General features: G+C 38.2%; 1 protein-coding gene across 2 annotated transcripts in view; it reads right to left on the reverse strand.

Moving 5' to 3' along the window:
• The window catches only part of LOC110454123 (filamin-B-like), a 72,215-nt gene that overhangs the window by 30,680 nt on the left and 25,305 nt on the right, over positions 1 to 16,230 (reverse strand). For both annotated transcript variants that reach the window (XM_021503499.1, XM_021503498.1), the window contains 9 exons: positions 14,313 to 14,421; positions 13,026 to 13,192; positions 12,460 to 12,749; positions 11,573 to 11,780; positions 10,915 to 11,032; positions 7,528 to 7,659; positions 6,751 to 6,924; positions 3,748 to 3,858; positions 2,858 to 2,977 (listed from right to left, as the gene is read on the reverse strand). In XM_021503499.1, coding sequence (XP_021359174.1) covers positions 2,858 to 2,977; positions 3,748 to 3,858; positions 6,751 to 6,924; positions 7,528 to 7,659; positions 10,915 to 11,032; positions 11,573 to 11,780; positions 12,460 to 12,749; positions 13,026 to 13,192; positions 14,313 to 14,421 — 1,429 coding nt within the window. The remainder of the gene's footprint in view (positions 1 to 2,857; positions 2,978 to 3,747; positions 3,859 to 6,750; positions 6,925 to 7,527; positions 7,660 to 10,914; positions 11,033 to 11,572; positions 11,781 to 12,459; positions 12,750 to 13,025; positions 13,193 to 14,312; positions 14,422 to 16,230) is intronic.

A 16,230-nucleotide genomic window follows, 5' to 3' on the forward strand; every position in this document is an offset into this window, starting at 1 on the left:
TAAATTGGAATAGATATTTCGGACAATAATTATGGAAGTAAACTTAATAGGACTAACAACCGTGACTATATATTGATATTCATGATGTAAACAAATTACAGTGATCAAAGAACGATATTTTTACATATTATCAATTGTGTCGTATTTCAACACAAACATGCAATGAATTGACTATAACAGATATGTAAGGTTAATTTGTTAAATTAAATCGTAAAATATTACTTAAGATTCGTTGTAAGTATATGTAGTTGATGTGTAGTTTATAGCATTGGGGATCTCGTTTGACCTATGACATGGGGGATCAATACTGACCTATCAAAGGAGGGATCAATACTTACCTATCAGACCTATAACATGGGGATCAATACTGACCTATCAGATGAGGGATCAATACTGACCTATCAGATGAGAGATCAATACTGACCTATCAGATGAGGGATCAACACTGACCTATCAAAGGAGGGATCAATACTTACCTATCAGACCTATAACATGGGGATCAATACTGACCTATCAGATGAGGGATCAATACTGACCTATCAGATGAGAGATCAATACTGACCTATCAGATGAGGGATCAACACTGACCTATCAAAGGAGGGATCAATACTTACCTATCAGACCTATAACATGGGGATCAATACTGACCTATCAGATGAGGGATCAATACTGACCTATCAGATGAGAGATCAACACTGATCTATCAGATGAGTAATCAATACTGACCTATCAGATGAGGGATCGATACTGACCTATCAGATGGGGGATTAATACTGACCTATCAGATGAGGGATCGATACTGACCTATCAGATGAGGGATCAATACTGACCTATCAGATGAGGAATCAATACTGACCTATCAGATGGGGGATTAATACTGACCTATCAGATGAGGGATCAATACTGACCTATCAGATGAGGAATCAATACTGACCTATCAGATGGGGGTTAATACTGACATATCAGATGAGTAATCAATACTGATCTATCAGATGAGGAATCAATACTGACCTATCAGATGAGGGATCGATACTGACCTATCAGATGAGGGATCAACACTGACCTATCAGATGAGGGATCAATACTGACCTATCAGATGAGGGATCAATACTGACCTATCAGATGAGGGATCAATACTGACCTATCAGATGAGGGATCAATACTGACCTATCAGATGGGGGATTAATACTGACATATCAGATGAGTAATCAATACTGATCTATCAGATGAGGAATCAATACTGACCTATCAGATGAGGGATCGATACTGACCTATCAGATGAGGGATCAACACTGACCTATCAGATGAGGGATCAATACTGACCTATCAGATGAGGAATCAATACTGACCTATCAGATGGGGGATCAATACTGACCTATCAGATGGGGGATCAATACTGACCTATCAGATGGGGGATCAATACTGACCTATCAGATGGGGGATCAATACTGACCTATCAGATGGGGGATCAATACTGACCTATCAGATGGGGGATCAATACTGACCTATCAGATGAGGGATCAATACTGACCTATCAGATGAGGGATCAATACTGACCTATCAGATGAGGGATCAATACTGACCTATCAGATGGGGGATTAATACTGACCTATCAGATGGGGGATCAATACTGACCTATCAGATGAGGAATCAATACTGACCTATCAGATGAGGAATCAATACTGACCTATCAGATGATGGATCAATACTGACCTATCAGATGGGGGATTAATACTGACCTATCAGATGAGGAATCAATACTGACCTATCAGATGATGGATCAATACTGACCTATCAGATGGGGGATTAATACTGACCTATCAGATGAGTAATCAATACTGACCTATCAGATGAGGAATCAACACTGACCTATCAGATGAGGAATCAATACTGACTTATCAGATGGGGGATTAATACTGACCTATCAGATGAGGAATCAACACTGACCTATCAGATCAGTAATTAAATAGTGACCTATCAGATGATGGATCAATCCTGACCTTTCAGCTGATGGATCAATACAGACCTATCATATGAGGGATCGATACTGACCTATCAGATGGGGGATGAATACTGACCTATCAGATGAGTAATAAATACTGACCTATCAGATGCGTAATTAAATACTGACCTATCAGATCAGTAATTAAATAGTGACCTATCAGATGAGTAATCAATACTGACCTATCTGATGAGGAATCAATACTGCCTTATCAGATGGGCGATTAATACTGACCTATCAGATGATGGATCAATCCTGACCTTTCAGATGATGGATCAATACAGACCTATCATATGAGGGATCAATACTTACCTATCAGATGAGGGATCAATACTGACCTATCAGATGAGGGATCGATACTGTCCTATCAGATGAGTAATCAATCCTGACCTATCAGATGAGGGATTGATACTGACCTATCAGATGAGGGATCAATACTGACCTATCAGATGAGTAATTAAATACTGACCTATCAGATGAGATATCAATACTTACCTAACAGATGAGGGATCGATACTGACCTACCAGATGAGTAATCAATCCTGACCTATCAGATGAGGGATCGATACTGACCTATCAGATGAGGGATCAATACTGACCTATCAGATGAGGGATCGATACTGACCTATCAGATGAGTAATCAATCCTGACCTATCAGATGGAGGATCAACACTGACCTATCAGATGAGGGATCAATACTGACCTATCAGATGAGGGATCAATACTGACCTATTAGATGAGTAATCAATACTGACCTATCAGATGAGTAATCAATACAGACATATCAGATGAGGGATCAATACTGACCTATAGCTTGCTCAATACTGACCTATCAGATGAGTAATCAATACTGACCTATCAGATGAGGGGTCGCACACACAGTGCCGTCCTGCATGCTGTATACTTTGACATCACTTGTGTTTGTCATGTTGACCTCAATTGGTCCCCCGGTGACGTAGTCTATCTGCCAATCACCTGTAATTAGTTCAATTTACCCTTTTATAGCTGTACAAAAAGATCAAACAGTACTTATAATGTGACCATAGCGTTATCAATACAGTACCGTACAGTTCTGATCATGGGATCGGTTGACTTGTTGCAACGATTATTCTCTCTGGACCTTTCAGTCATAGATCTGACCATGTGTCATATGTCAACAAACATACATAGTTTCCCAGTACGGGATTTCACTTTCGAAACAATAGTTATAGTTTGAACTTTTTCTTTTCTGGAAAGTACTGTCCCTGTTTCTCCCGCCTAGAGCCTTTACGTTTCGAAATTGATTATATACCCATTGTTCGGATTGCTATTAATCTCGTGATCGATGGCGTACACTGGCAGTCAAAGCTTAAAACATTCAAGTGAAACATTGTACATGTATATGAGGGTCAATATGGTCATCATCGTGATCAAACTGGAAAAATAATATCCTTGCGCGGACAAATATCGACGATTTTGATTATGCTCAGTTGTAAATAGTGATAGCTATTATTATTCTCTTTATTTAGAAAATGTCACCTTTTACTACAAGAGCCTCAGACTTAACTTTTGGAAATGTTCCTCTTAGTTTGAAACTAGTTTCGTAAGATCTTGCAGATAAGATAGATTATTACACACCAAAACCATTTACAAAAAAGTACTTATAACGGACTGATGAAAGTATTTCTTCGGATAAAGTATCTTGGAGAATTTGAACATTAATCATGACGTCATCTTAGATACGATGGAGCCGTAAAGTAACTCACACGCGGTCCTCACTGTCTTTGTGAGTCCACCCTCGTCTTCTGTGATGTCAGTCTCGAATACGGCCCTCCTATGCATCCCGTCGCTGCCCTCCCCAATCACAAAGTCGGCTTCTGCCAAACAAAGACGCAATATATTGATCAGTTAGGAAATGTTTAACTATCATCCGTTTCCTCAAAACAATTTTAAATAGGTTCATGAAAATTACTTTTAGATATAACATATAAATATAATTTCAACCGGTTGACGGTTTAGGAATTAGGATGAAATTATTTTCTCTTTGGTATGAGAGTAGCCAATAGGTGGCTCTAGTCGTGCTACAGGTGTTCGCACGTGCTGAGATAGTGTATATACGTGTCATTCAGGCGACACAGGTAAAGCCGTGCACACGTGAATTTTTTGTTGTTGTTATTTATAAATAAGTAGGGTAGGAGTGATGATTGTGTGTGAGATGTACACTTACACTGTTGTGTTGCTGTTTTTTGATGATTATATGTAAATAAATATCAGTCAGTGCCTATGTCGCTGGGAAATACAAGATTTTGTATTTGTGTTATTATTCCTATTGGATAATAATTTAGGAGAGAACATATAAAATGAGAATGTGGTATTACATAACACTGAACGCGTTTATGCATTTTGTGAAAAAAATGTAACAATATTGTAAGCTTTAGGGCGCTAAAACTATTCTTTTTATTTTCAAAGTTTTTCATACTCATTGACAAAATGAGATTTTATTAGTAAGTTATTTTTTGTAATTTTCTATTTATCAAGATTTTTTTGCAATATATGGTATAGTTACATTCAAACAATTCATATTATATATTCAGACCTCACACGACTCATATATACTCTTACTTACATCAGTTGATATATTAGACACAAGTACATGTAATGGTAACCATGTACACATATATTGCCTTTATGAGAACAAGGAGAGAGAGAGAGAATAGAAAAGAAGTAGAGGGGAAAAAAATAGCAATGCAAAACGGAGAAAGTCAACAGAAAGAGGAAAAAAAGGAGAAACTGGCTTTTGCACTGCAGCTCAATACTAAACAAACTTCATGTTTAGAATAAGATTATAAGATAATCTTCTGTATTAATTGTAAGTAAGGTGCTTTAGGCTTTAAACTGCAAGTAAATACAGCCATATAAAGGTGGCTGAGAAATGAGGGTAATACTCAGGACAAAATATATTTATATCAGAAAAGAGATTAACTTTAATAAGTTCAGATAACTTAAATTCACAAAAAAGGGACAAAAAAGAAATTTGGAGTTCAGGCAAGATTCAATACAGGTATGGTAAAAGGGACATAACTGCCAAAAAAAGGCCCTGTGAAAACTTAGTGCGTGCTGGCTACATGTATGGCATCAGTGTATTTTCAAAATATAAAATGAGAACTATACTGTGGGAGGAGATGTATTGTATCTGCTGACTTGATGATATTAAATTATTTAATTTTGGCTTATAATTCCAGGAGGTGGTTTCATTTTTTCCATCCTCTTTCCAGTTTTCTTACAAAATTATCCCCTTTGCAACATGCTAAATATTTTTGTACAGAATGATGGTCTTTTATGCTGTTAATTAAAGCATTTACTGACAAAGTGTTTTGAAGGCATCTTGTTTTATAAATATGTTGTTTGATCATAATTAAAATTTCATTATCTAGTCTGTTGCCTATTCCTGACTGTGACACTATTCCGAAAAGGAAGGATTCCTTATTAAAAGAAAATGGGATAATTAAAGCTTCTAGTTATGTTTCAAAACTGTGTAGGAAATTTTGTACAATGGCACACTCCCATCATGTATGAATTATTGTTTCCCTATCTAGATTACAAAAAACACATAAAGGATTATTAGAGAGGCCAGCTTTGCATAGATATATATTTTTTGTCAAATTATGATGGAGAATTCTTACTTGGAGCCACTGGAGTTTTGTATTAGTAGTTGTGCGAAATGGAATTTAATATATATTCTCCCATTTGTTGTCCCTAATGTCAAATATTTCTCCCCATTTCTTCCTACCAGTTGGAATAATCTTATTTTCAGAAAGTATTACATAAAAGTCATTAGCTCATTTGGTGTTTTTGTAAAAAAAAAATCCAAATTAAGGGGAATCATTGGATACACTAAGCCTACAGTGGTATTATGCCCAATATTGTTTTGATTAATATATCCTCTAAGAGCTGACAGAATACCATAATACTGCAGAAAGTTTGTGTTTATATTGTATTTGTTATTAAATTCATCATGTGTATAAAATGTATGTGTGGGGGATTGTTTTATTAAATCATTAAAAATAGTAATTCCACATCTATACCATTCAGGATAAAATACACACTTCTTATTTATAGTTAAACTTTTATTATACCATAAAGGCAATTTTAAAAACGATTGTCCCTTTTCCCTTACAAGATCTTCCTTATAAGAAAGTCTACTCCATGCTTTAAATACATCTTTCCAGAACAAATTTGTGCTTGTATTTTGGCATATAGATATATATTTATAATCACAGTTAAAGAGAAGATCAATATTGATATATGTTTTTAATATCTCCTGCCAATTGCCTTGTTTTTGGAGAAGCCTCCTTATCCAACTTAATTTTAAAGATTCTATAAATGACAATAAGTGTACCATCTTAAGACCTCCATCTCTATCATTTTTAACAACAACATCTCTCTTTATTTTATCAACCTTACCATTCCAAAGAAATCCATAAAGGATACAATTGAGTTTATAAAGAAATTTGTCACTGGGATTTGGTAAAGAAATAAACAAGTGATTAAATTGGGATACCATTAATGACTTTATGACATGTATTTTACCAATAGGTGTAAGAGATCTTCTTTTCCATGAGTTAATAATAGATTTAAGCTTAACAAGGTGTTTTTTTTATCAAAGTTTAGTTTGGGTATCCTATGTAGGTCTACATGAAATTCTACTCCAGCTAAAACTATTCATATTAGGATTTTGATTTCACATTTTGTACAGTAACATTCCTTACCCCGGATTTCGGCGGAATTGAAGCTGACCTTCATCCTGTGAACACCCTGATACAATGGCGTATATTTAGCCTGGAACACGTTGGGTTCAGTCTGGGAGATATAACAGGGTACGCTTCCACGTTTGTGGTTGATTTGAACCTCGACCTCTCCGGATCCAGCCTTCCGACAGTCCACTGTAATAAACAAAACGTGTCAACCTATAAAATTTAGGTTTATGTCCATGAAACAATATCCTTCCAATCCCATTTCTGACTGCCGGATGATAACGCGCAAGGGAAGATAACGTATGATTGTTTATTAAATGCTTCCTAACTACGTTTTTTAGTGATAATTATACAGGAAATCACTTAAGTTCAACCTATGCGAGCCTTAGATTGTCATACACAACAAAAGATATCCTGGACAACTAAACAGATTATACAGAGCATCGCACTCAACAGGCCGTATCTTCTGAACCTCAATGTAAAACATAACTATAAGGTTGAACCAGGACCACTACCTCACGTACGAAACTAAGTGGATATTAACAAAGAGGGTCTCGAAATGAAGATACAAAGGGAGACAACTCCTTCAGGAAACGACAACCAGTCAATATATATTTACACCAATAAAGGTCCATGTGGTATTATCAACCGTGGAAGTACGTAATCTACTGAACGTGATTTAGAAAAAAAATCAAAAACACAGTTCGTAAAGAACGAGAGAAAAGACTGTAATACATCTAACAACATCATATATAGTACAATCGTCTTTCTAGGGGAATTAAAATGTCTTACCGTTAAAGGTCTGTGGTCTACTAACAATGCCCTGTTTGATGCCGCTGACCTTGACTTGAGACGGGTCACTGACTTCTATGGGACACGAATTCACCAGTCTTCCGTTGATAAATACCTTGATATTCCATTCACCTGTAAAAAATATTGGAAACTTATTGCATGAATTTTATCATATTTGTAAGTAAATCCAGCGTCTCAAATAGTGTACAGTAGGTTTTCAATTGTCATAGCCTGCCATATCAAAATGTCACGTCCAATAACCTAGAAACTCAATTTCATAATCGTGATGTCTGTTGAATGCTAGACTATGGACGAAATCAGTGAAATCAATGAGGACAACCGTTCTCAATGGCGAAAATTAACATGGCATCTGTTACATATTCAAATATTGACATTGAACAACTTAACAAGTGTTAACATGACTCCTGCTTTACTTGACCCATACATAACATAGATTCAACCTTCATGACAAGTTTATAGTTGACGGAATTTCTGTAAACGATATCTTTAAACTATAACTTAAACGGTGTTAACAGCTTTGTTGTAATTTTACGTACCCTCCTTCGGTACAATCTAGATTTGCGATATTGATCAGCATACTGTAAATATGTACTGTTATTTGATGGTGTATAAAACATTGACTGTAGTCCAGGGGCTTGTTCGTTTATGCGGAACAACCGGTTTGACCGTTTATAAATGTAACAATTTCGGGTATAGATCCTGGCAGACCTGCAAATGTTTATGTAGGCCTCGCAAATCTTTGTCAAGGCTCGTCTGAAAGCAGCATCAGGTTACTAGGTCCGACCTTATTTAATAAACGAACAACTGTGGTCCAACCGCTTTGACCGTTTAAACGAAAACGGACCAGATCATTGATGTAGCTTATGCTGACTTCAGCGCAGATGCTATTTCTGGCGAATAGATATCTTGTCTAGTTTAACACTTGACTTTGATGCAGATCTGCATTCAAATGATGAATCATTGGCTTAGTTCGAAATAATTAGAATGAAGGTTCAAAGAACTTGAACTTTTCATCGTTTTTACTTCGCCATGTTTACCAACCTTCCCTTTCCTTTGTATTACTATTCAAACCTTAACTGCGTATATAATGTGAAGGTTATAGTTGATGCTAAACCAAGTATAATTCACCACGGGATAAACGTGTCATTTTAACAAATTCAATACATAGCTTTGGTTGTCTACAGGCGAAGCGTAAAGGTTCTAATGTGTAAACTACTACTAAGGATTTGATGGAAACCAGCAGTTTCATTTCACGCCAACGTTATCTTCAGAAAACAAATATAAGGCACCCTTCTGAATCAGCAAACGGTGAGATCTGTTCTAGACATGTTTTACTGTTTACTGGGGGTTTTGTTTTCTGGTTTTGCTGTAAATACTAGTACAGGTTTAGGATCAATTTTAATGGGTCTTTGTTTATAAATTCTCACATTCGTCATCTCGGTACAATCTGTCTGAAAGGCGACCGATGTGGGAATGTCCTGCAGTACCGGGGATTTGCCAATTACGATATTTCGGACCTGCTTCTTTAAGATCCGTGCATGGTGATATCACGATCAGATATGTTAAATTATAGAATATCTGTTCTCCTGGCACTTAGGACACTGGGTCCTGGCATCGTTTAACGGTTTTTGGAGGGTCCGAAGAAATCAAAGTCGACGTTAAACTTTTGCACAACGGTTTGGAAAGGGGGGCTGTCCGGCGAATACTACACGTAATCGGTGTTACGTCAACTGGACAAGTGTCGGTAACCACTCTGGCCTGAACACTGATAATTTCGTTCAGCTGGTCACCACAAATGGTCTGGCCGCCTCACACACACACTCATGTATGGATATACTGCACCAACAAAAGTATCGTGCGTCAACGCTACTGTGCATTCTCGTTGCGATACGTCCATACGGATTCCAACACCATTAGGATCGTACGAGAATATGCATGTCACCCAGCCAACAACAGCTGGTGACTTAAAGTCAACTTTTCGCTCGGTCAAGAACAAATCGGGAAACTAATATTCTTGCGTTAACAGAAACCTGATGAGGTTCACATATCGATGACCAGGTATTAGCTGAGCTTATAAATAGGATAGAAGTTCCTACGCAATGCTAGACTCAACAGACGTGGTGGCGTGGTTGCTGTTTTGTTTCAGAAAGGTCTAAGTGTGAGACATATCTCTCCCAACCATGCTGAATTTATATACTCACTCGGAGCACATTACTTGTTCTATCATTGCTTGTAATAAAATATCCAGATTGTGTATCATTCTCTGCCATCTAAACAGAACGATTGTTTCAAAACTTTGTTGCATTATGAGTGGTTTACCGTTTTATACAACCAGCTAGTTGTACAAGAGATTGTTATTTCGGGTAACACAAATTTCCACTTAGACGATCTATTTTAAGATAATGATTGTCAGTTCTCATGGCTACTCCATTCCCGTGGTCTGATACAACATGTGACAGAAGCTAAACACACTACATGTTGTCATTACAAAGGAAGCTAACTAGGGAAGACATTTCAGTGATGGATCCCTGTCTAAGTAAATGTTAAGGGGAACCAATCTGGTCACCTTCTTGTCAAGCAACACTGACTTGTATTAAGCCAGATCATGCAAGGAAGTAGGTCATTTTCTGGACATATTCCGCGAACTTTCCACACCAGATTTCATCAATGATATTCAGTCTTCTTCTGCTCCTTAATCAACTGAAGGTGGATCTGATGATCTTGTTGAAGCATGCTTATAGAGAAACATGCACCTCTACAGACGTAGGTGACAATTGTGAGACCGAATGCCCGAGATATAATGGAAATCTCCGAGTGGACGAACAGAACCGTAGAACAGTGGAGAGACGGTTGCGAAAGACTAAATAAAGCGTTCACCAACAGATTTATAGAGAAGAATGCCGGGAAGGCAGATCACCAAACCCTTATTGGTCGTAAAGGGGAAATCATATTACCAAGGTATCCTTCGATACAAAGTTCACTGATCACTTTGTTGGAGAACCATTGATAAAGCTCTCACCAACAAACTAAGACGCCTTGCACAATATCATCATGACTTCGCAATCAAACTCTGGTGAGCTGGACCGCTTCCCGCATGTTAGACCACTGCTGGAAAAGCATGGAATAGACAAGGAGGAGTTGGAGAACTACCGACCAGTATCAAATCTACCTTTTCTGTTAAGGTTAAGGTTAGGGTTAACCCTAAGATCTTGTAGAAGACTGTGTTCCTGCATTTAGGCATTGTGGAAATCCTTCACTGTTTGGTGCTCATCCAATCGTAACTTCGTCTTTTTGTAAAATAACTGTCCTAATAATCGTTTTTGAGAGACAATGAAAGTTGTATTAAATATGAACACTGTTTCTTACCTATCTCATCGGCGGCGAAGTGGGCGTGGTAACATCCGTCCCCTGTCATCCTGATGATACGTCCTGTAGGAGACAGCGCCTCGACCCGGACCTCATCCTTACTTATGATATCGTGGTGCTACAACAATTGAAAATGTGACGTCAAAACATGGTGTTACTACTACGAAAGCGAAAATATTAATAGTAATCCACGAAAATCAGGCAAAGTAACACGCAAAAGAACGATGAGGATAGAATATTCGTTTAACCTGTACATTTACCGTGTTACATGTGCATATACCGTGTTACATGTACATACACCGTGTTACATGTACATACACCGTGTTACATGTACATCTACCGTGTTACATGTACATATACCGTGTTACATGTACATATACCGTGTTACATGTACATATACCGTGTTACATGTACATACACCGTGTTACATGAGTTACATGTACACACACCGTGTTATATGTACATCTACCGTGTTACATGTACTGTGTTACATCTACCGTGTTACATGTACTGTGTTACATCTACCGTGTTGCATGTACACTTACTGTGTTGCATACATGTTTTTTGCCTGGTTGTTGCTGGGGTTTTTTTCGTTTTTTTCTTCTGACCACTGTATTATTTCCTCTACAGTTCTACAATTCCCTACCACAAAACTCACCTTCTCCGTGATGATGACCCCGACAGAGAACGTCTCTATTTTGACGCCATTGTCGGCCAAAAGTTCCTTCTTTGTGGCAGCACGGAGTGAAGGTCGCCGGACAAAGTTGAAAGTTTTCTCAGGTTTGTCGCCCGTTGTGGCGTTCATCAGACTGTAGATCCTTTGCATGTCACTTCTGTCCCCATGATGCGGTTGCGCAGTCTTGACGCTGTGCGGAAACAGGCAAGATACTATCATATATTGAAACTATTCTAGTTTCGAATGATACGCATTTCGGGATGTATTTGTACTTGGTGTACTTCAAGAACGTCCAACAAAGACCCAACAGACTCGATTACCTCGACTGTATATCCTGACAGTTGCCTACGGTACGACAGTATACAAACAGTTCCACAGGGCTTCCCCCTACCGAGGGATGGTAGTTTTGACTGTTCCCCAAATAACCATGAAACAATTGTTTTATTACCAAATAAATATTAGTATCAATGCTGCATGCAATGTTGCCATTGCTTCAACACTGAGTCGCGGGCACCGAAACGCTTGAAGGGGGCTCTCAAGGGGAGATTTCTGCGCATCGAATTCGCGCCGGGGAACAGTTCGCTCTGACCGGGAAAACAGTTTTGACTGTTTCACCCCTACAGCCGAAATTGGACAAAAAACCAGAAACAGTCAAAAATGACTAGTTATAATTTATATAGACTATTGGGTAATAATAATGGTTACCTCACTACCTTACGGTCTGATTTCCCACGTGTTCGAGTCTCAGGGTTATGGTCCTGTCAGTAACATACAGACCAGATCACTGTTACTAGGGAATAAGAGGAGTACTGGTCCTGTCAGTAGCGTATAAGTGGTATACTCGTATAGACCGTGACACTATTACTTACTAGTACGACGGGTCTGGGTCCCGTTGTCGGTGGTGCCGGACTGTAACCGTCTGCTTAGGGTTGGCGTACAGTGCTTTGACGGGCTGAGGGTCTATGGTATACACCTTGTGTTCGGGTTCCGGATTAACCGTGTAGGTCCTTATAGCCGGCTCCATGTCCTTGGAGTACACAACCTTTGTGGTGGTTTCCTTATTTATCACATGCGTAGAGGTCCGGTGACCGGTCGGGACAGGCGGGAGGGGTATTGGATACATCTGTCGTAAGGAGGGACGCTTTTCCAGAACAACAACCTGTAGGCAGTCATAATGATAACCAGGGTAAATATAGCATACGATAAAATCATATTCAGACCATGTAAATAAACAGAACAATCACACGTAGAAGGTGATAAAACTTGTCATTATAACGCGACCGGTTTTATAATGCAAACAACCCATCTTGTTTTTAATCAATGCTTGTACTGTAATTAGGACATCATGTATTTTGAAGATTCTTAGAAATGAAATCATATCTATTTGATGCATGATTGTAACTAACATACGAACTTAAAACTGTGTATGACAGACCTGTTGCTGCTGGTGTACAGTGTCACTGTACAGTCTGTTGGCGACCGGACTTAGATTGAGAAATCGTGCAGCATATGCCATGATGCCGAGGTGTTCAGACTCCTCCTCCGCCATATCGGCGGCCGGCACCACCGGGTCCACATTCAGTTGCTGCCCACCGTGGATACCTTCGAATTCAAGACACGTACGTTACTTCCAGTTTACGAAACCTCTCAAATACACCTATGATTGATCATGATTTTCTCCAGGAAAAAATTTCATTCGGTTGGAACACGCTGTATTTGAGTGTTTACGGTGTAACTACCTTTTTTTAGATAACCATTCTTCGTCTAAAATGTAAGTCTTATCGTTAAAGCTGTTACTTTATCAAAAAATTCTTTGCTGGAAACGTGAAGCGTTACTTTCGGGCAGTATCTACATGTAGGTAGGTATAGTACATGTGTCTAATTACCTTGTTCTTACAAGTTATTTACTGGAGACGTTACCATAAGGCCTTGCTTAGTGTTTAATTACGATGCTGTAAAAGATGTATTCTTGAGATTTTACACTCGAACAGTAACCAACGAAAAACTATCTTGCTGTAACAGGTCTATACCGGAAACGTTACCTCCCGGCAGTAAACACTATACACATTGTAAGTTTCAAAGTTTCTCGCAGTTATCGTGCCACTTTTTTGGTATATCAATGAGGTTGACGTCAGCCTCGTGCCGAAACATGAAGTGTTGGTTAGTTTAGCGAAAATAATTGCTGCCATTCCAGCCAATCAAACGACGGTCTCGGCACGTGGCTGACGTCAACCTCATTAATATAAAAAAAAAAGTGGCACGATGACTAAGAAAAACTGAAACTGTGAAATGGCGTTTGTTTTTGGAGGAAAAGGAAATCATGTCCGTGAAAGGAGAATACATTTTACATGCATATAGGATGTTTAAAAAAAAGAATTTATCCATCTTTCTAACGGTACTAAGCATTTTCCCGTAGATCATCTAGAAATGTTGTTTTTGATGCAAGAAAGCAAGATGGTGTCGACTTTTTGACATCGAGAGCTTTCCTCCCTTCTCGTATTTATGATCATTGGGGTGTCATTTTTACCGAGAGTCGATCTAAAATTACTCTTAACCTCTTAGTTTAGGTCCAAATATAGCTGTAACAAATGCTCAGGTCCCTCTGATATATACTCGAGATTTTACCATCTGACAGTAACTAGCGTATAGTTTATCGTACAAGGTTATATCACGTTTTACTTCAGAAGCAACAAGGGATAAAGCCAGTAGTTAGTAAAGTTACCTTGCTGTAATAGGTCTATATTGGAGGCATTACCCTCCGGCCAGCTAGGAATGGCGGCTCCCAGATTGGTGACGAGTTCGCAAAGAACGCGGCCGTCGTTCCAGTCCGTCTGTGGATATAGATATAGATATAGTGAGTATGAATACCATAATTTACATTTATATTTACTATTGATCGCAAAACAGCTGGAAGACTTAGTTTACTGACAAATCACAAGTATTACAATGTACTTACTCAACGTTAGGTGCGTTGTTCGCCAGGTATATTTTTTGAGTACGACTGAGAAATGGAGTATTATATAACCGATCTGTGTGATAACGCCTGGGTACCGTGAGTAACAAACAAGCGAGGCAGTTACAACACCTATAATTCAGCATTGTACATATAAACTACGACAGCAATTTGTCCGACGATCATTCTACATTTGTATATATGCTTTTCAATTCAATTTAATTCAACTTTATTCCACATTTCATCAAAACAAGAATGTATTTTTTGGATCGAACTGCAAATAATCAGAACGCATACAAAACAAGGCAAAAATACCACCCTCTTGTCTACAAAACACAATAATACCGCCCTCTTGTCCATTTATCTACGCAAAGCAATAATACCGCCCTCTTGTCTATTTATCTACACAAAACAATAATACCACCCTCTTGTCCATTTATCTACACAAAAACATAATACCACCCTCTTGTCCATTTATCTACACAAGACAATAATACCGCCCTCTTGTCCATTTATCTACACAAAACAAAAATACCACCCTCTTGTCCATTTATCTACAAAAGACAATAATACTACCCTCTTGTCCATTTATCTACAAAAGACAATAATACCGCCCTCTTGTCCATTTATCTACACAAAGCAATAATACCGTCCTCTTGTCTATTTATCTACACAAAACAATAATACCACCCTCTTGTCCATTTATCTACACAAAACAATAATACAACCTCTTGTCCATTTATCTACCCAAGACCATACTACTGCCCTCTTGTACATTTATCTACACAAGACCATAATACCGCCCTATTGTCACTATAAAAGACAATTATAGCCAACCCTTGAGTAATTTACCCATTTTTCACTCCTGCCAATATAAATAGCTTCAAGGTGGATTTTATGTTTAATACAAAACAATAACCGTTTGAATATAGGGCATATAACTTGCCATTCCGCGCCTGTGTAACCGTGATGTAAATTTATCCCGGCTGGTTTATATTGTGAGCATAGTGTATACATTGTCTCACTTTAAACCCCGGTTCGTTAACCGTTGTTACGCCTACTCGGAGAAGACTCTAATGTATTATACATATGTCAATACTCATATGTCCTTATAATAGGAAGGAAGTAGTGAAAGAAAGTGAAAGAAAGCCACCCCCGACTCTCCGGTCGCTCACGAAACTGCTTTGCTGCAGCGAAATTTCCTCTAACTATATCTGCAGCGAACATAGGGTGGGTTTAACACTATATATAGGGCACATATTTTATAGCGACAATGTAATATTGATATCGTCTATTACAAATGTATCATTCAGTTAACTATTCTTCATGTACCTAACAGCTATTGATAATGATATTTACAATCTGCACTGACTCTCACTCAATAACCATTGTTCCCGTAAACTGGAGTCATAACCTGACGTTAGAACGTGACAAGTTTCCATGACGTCGGCACTAATATATGTGGACGGAGTTTTGCCAATTTTTCGAAAATTAGACACACTGTCATTAAAAGTAGAAGTAGGCGGTGTAAATCAAGGCTCATTAACAGTAAAGGTAGGTGGTGTAAATCAAGGATCATTAACAGTAGAAGTAGGCGGTGTAAATCAAGGCTCATTAACAGTAGAAGTAGGCGGTGTAAATCAAGGCTCATTAACAGTAGAAGTAGGCGGTGTAAATCAAGGCTCAT

This window comes from Mizuhopecten yessoensis, unplaced genomic scaffold (genome assembly GCF_002113885.1).
Source record: "Mizuhopecten yessoensis strain PY_sf001 unplaced genomic scaffold, ASM211388v2 scaffold7685, whole genome shotgun sequence".
NCBI classification, from domain to species: Eukaryota; Metazoa; Mollusca; class Bivalvia; order Pectinida; family Pectinidae; genus Mizuhopecten; species Mizuhopecten yessoensis.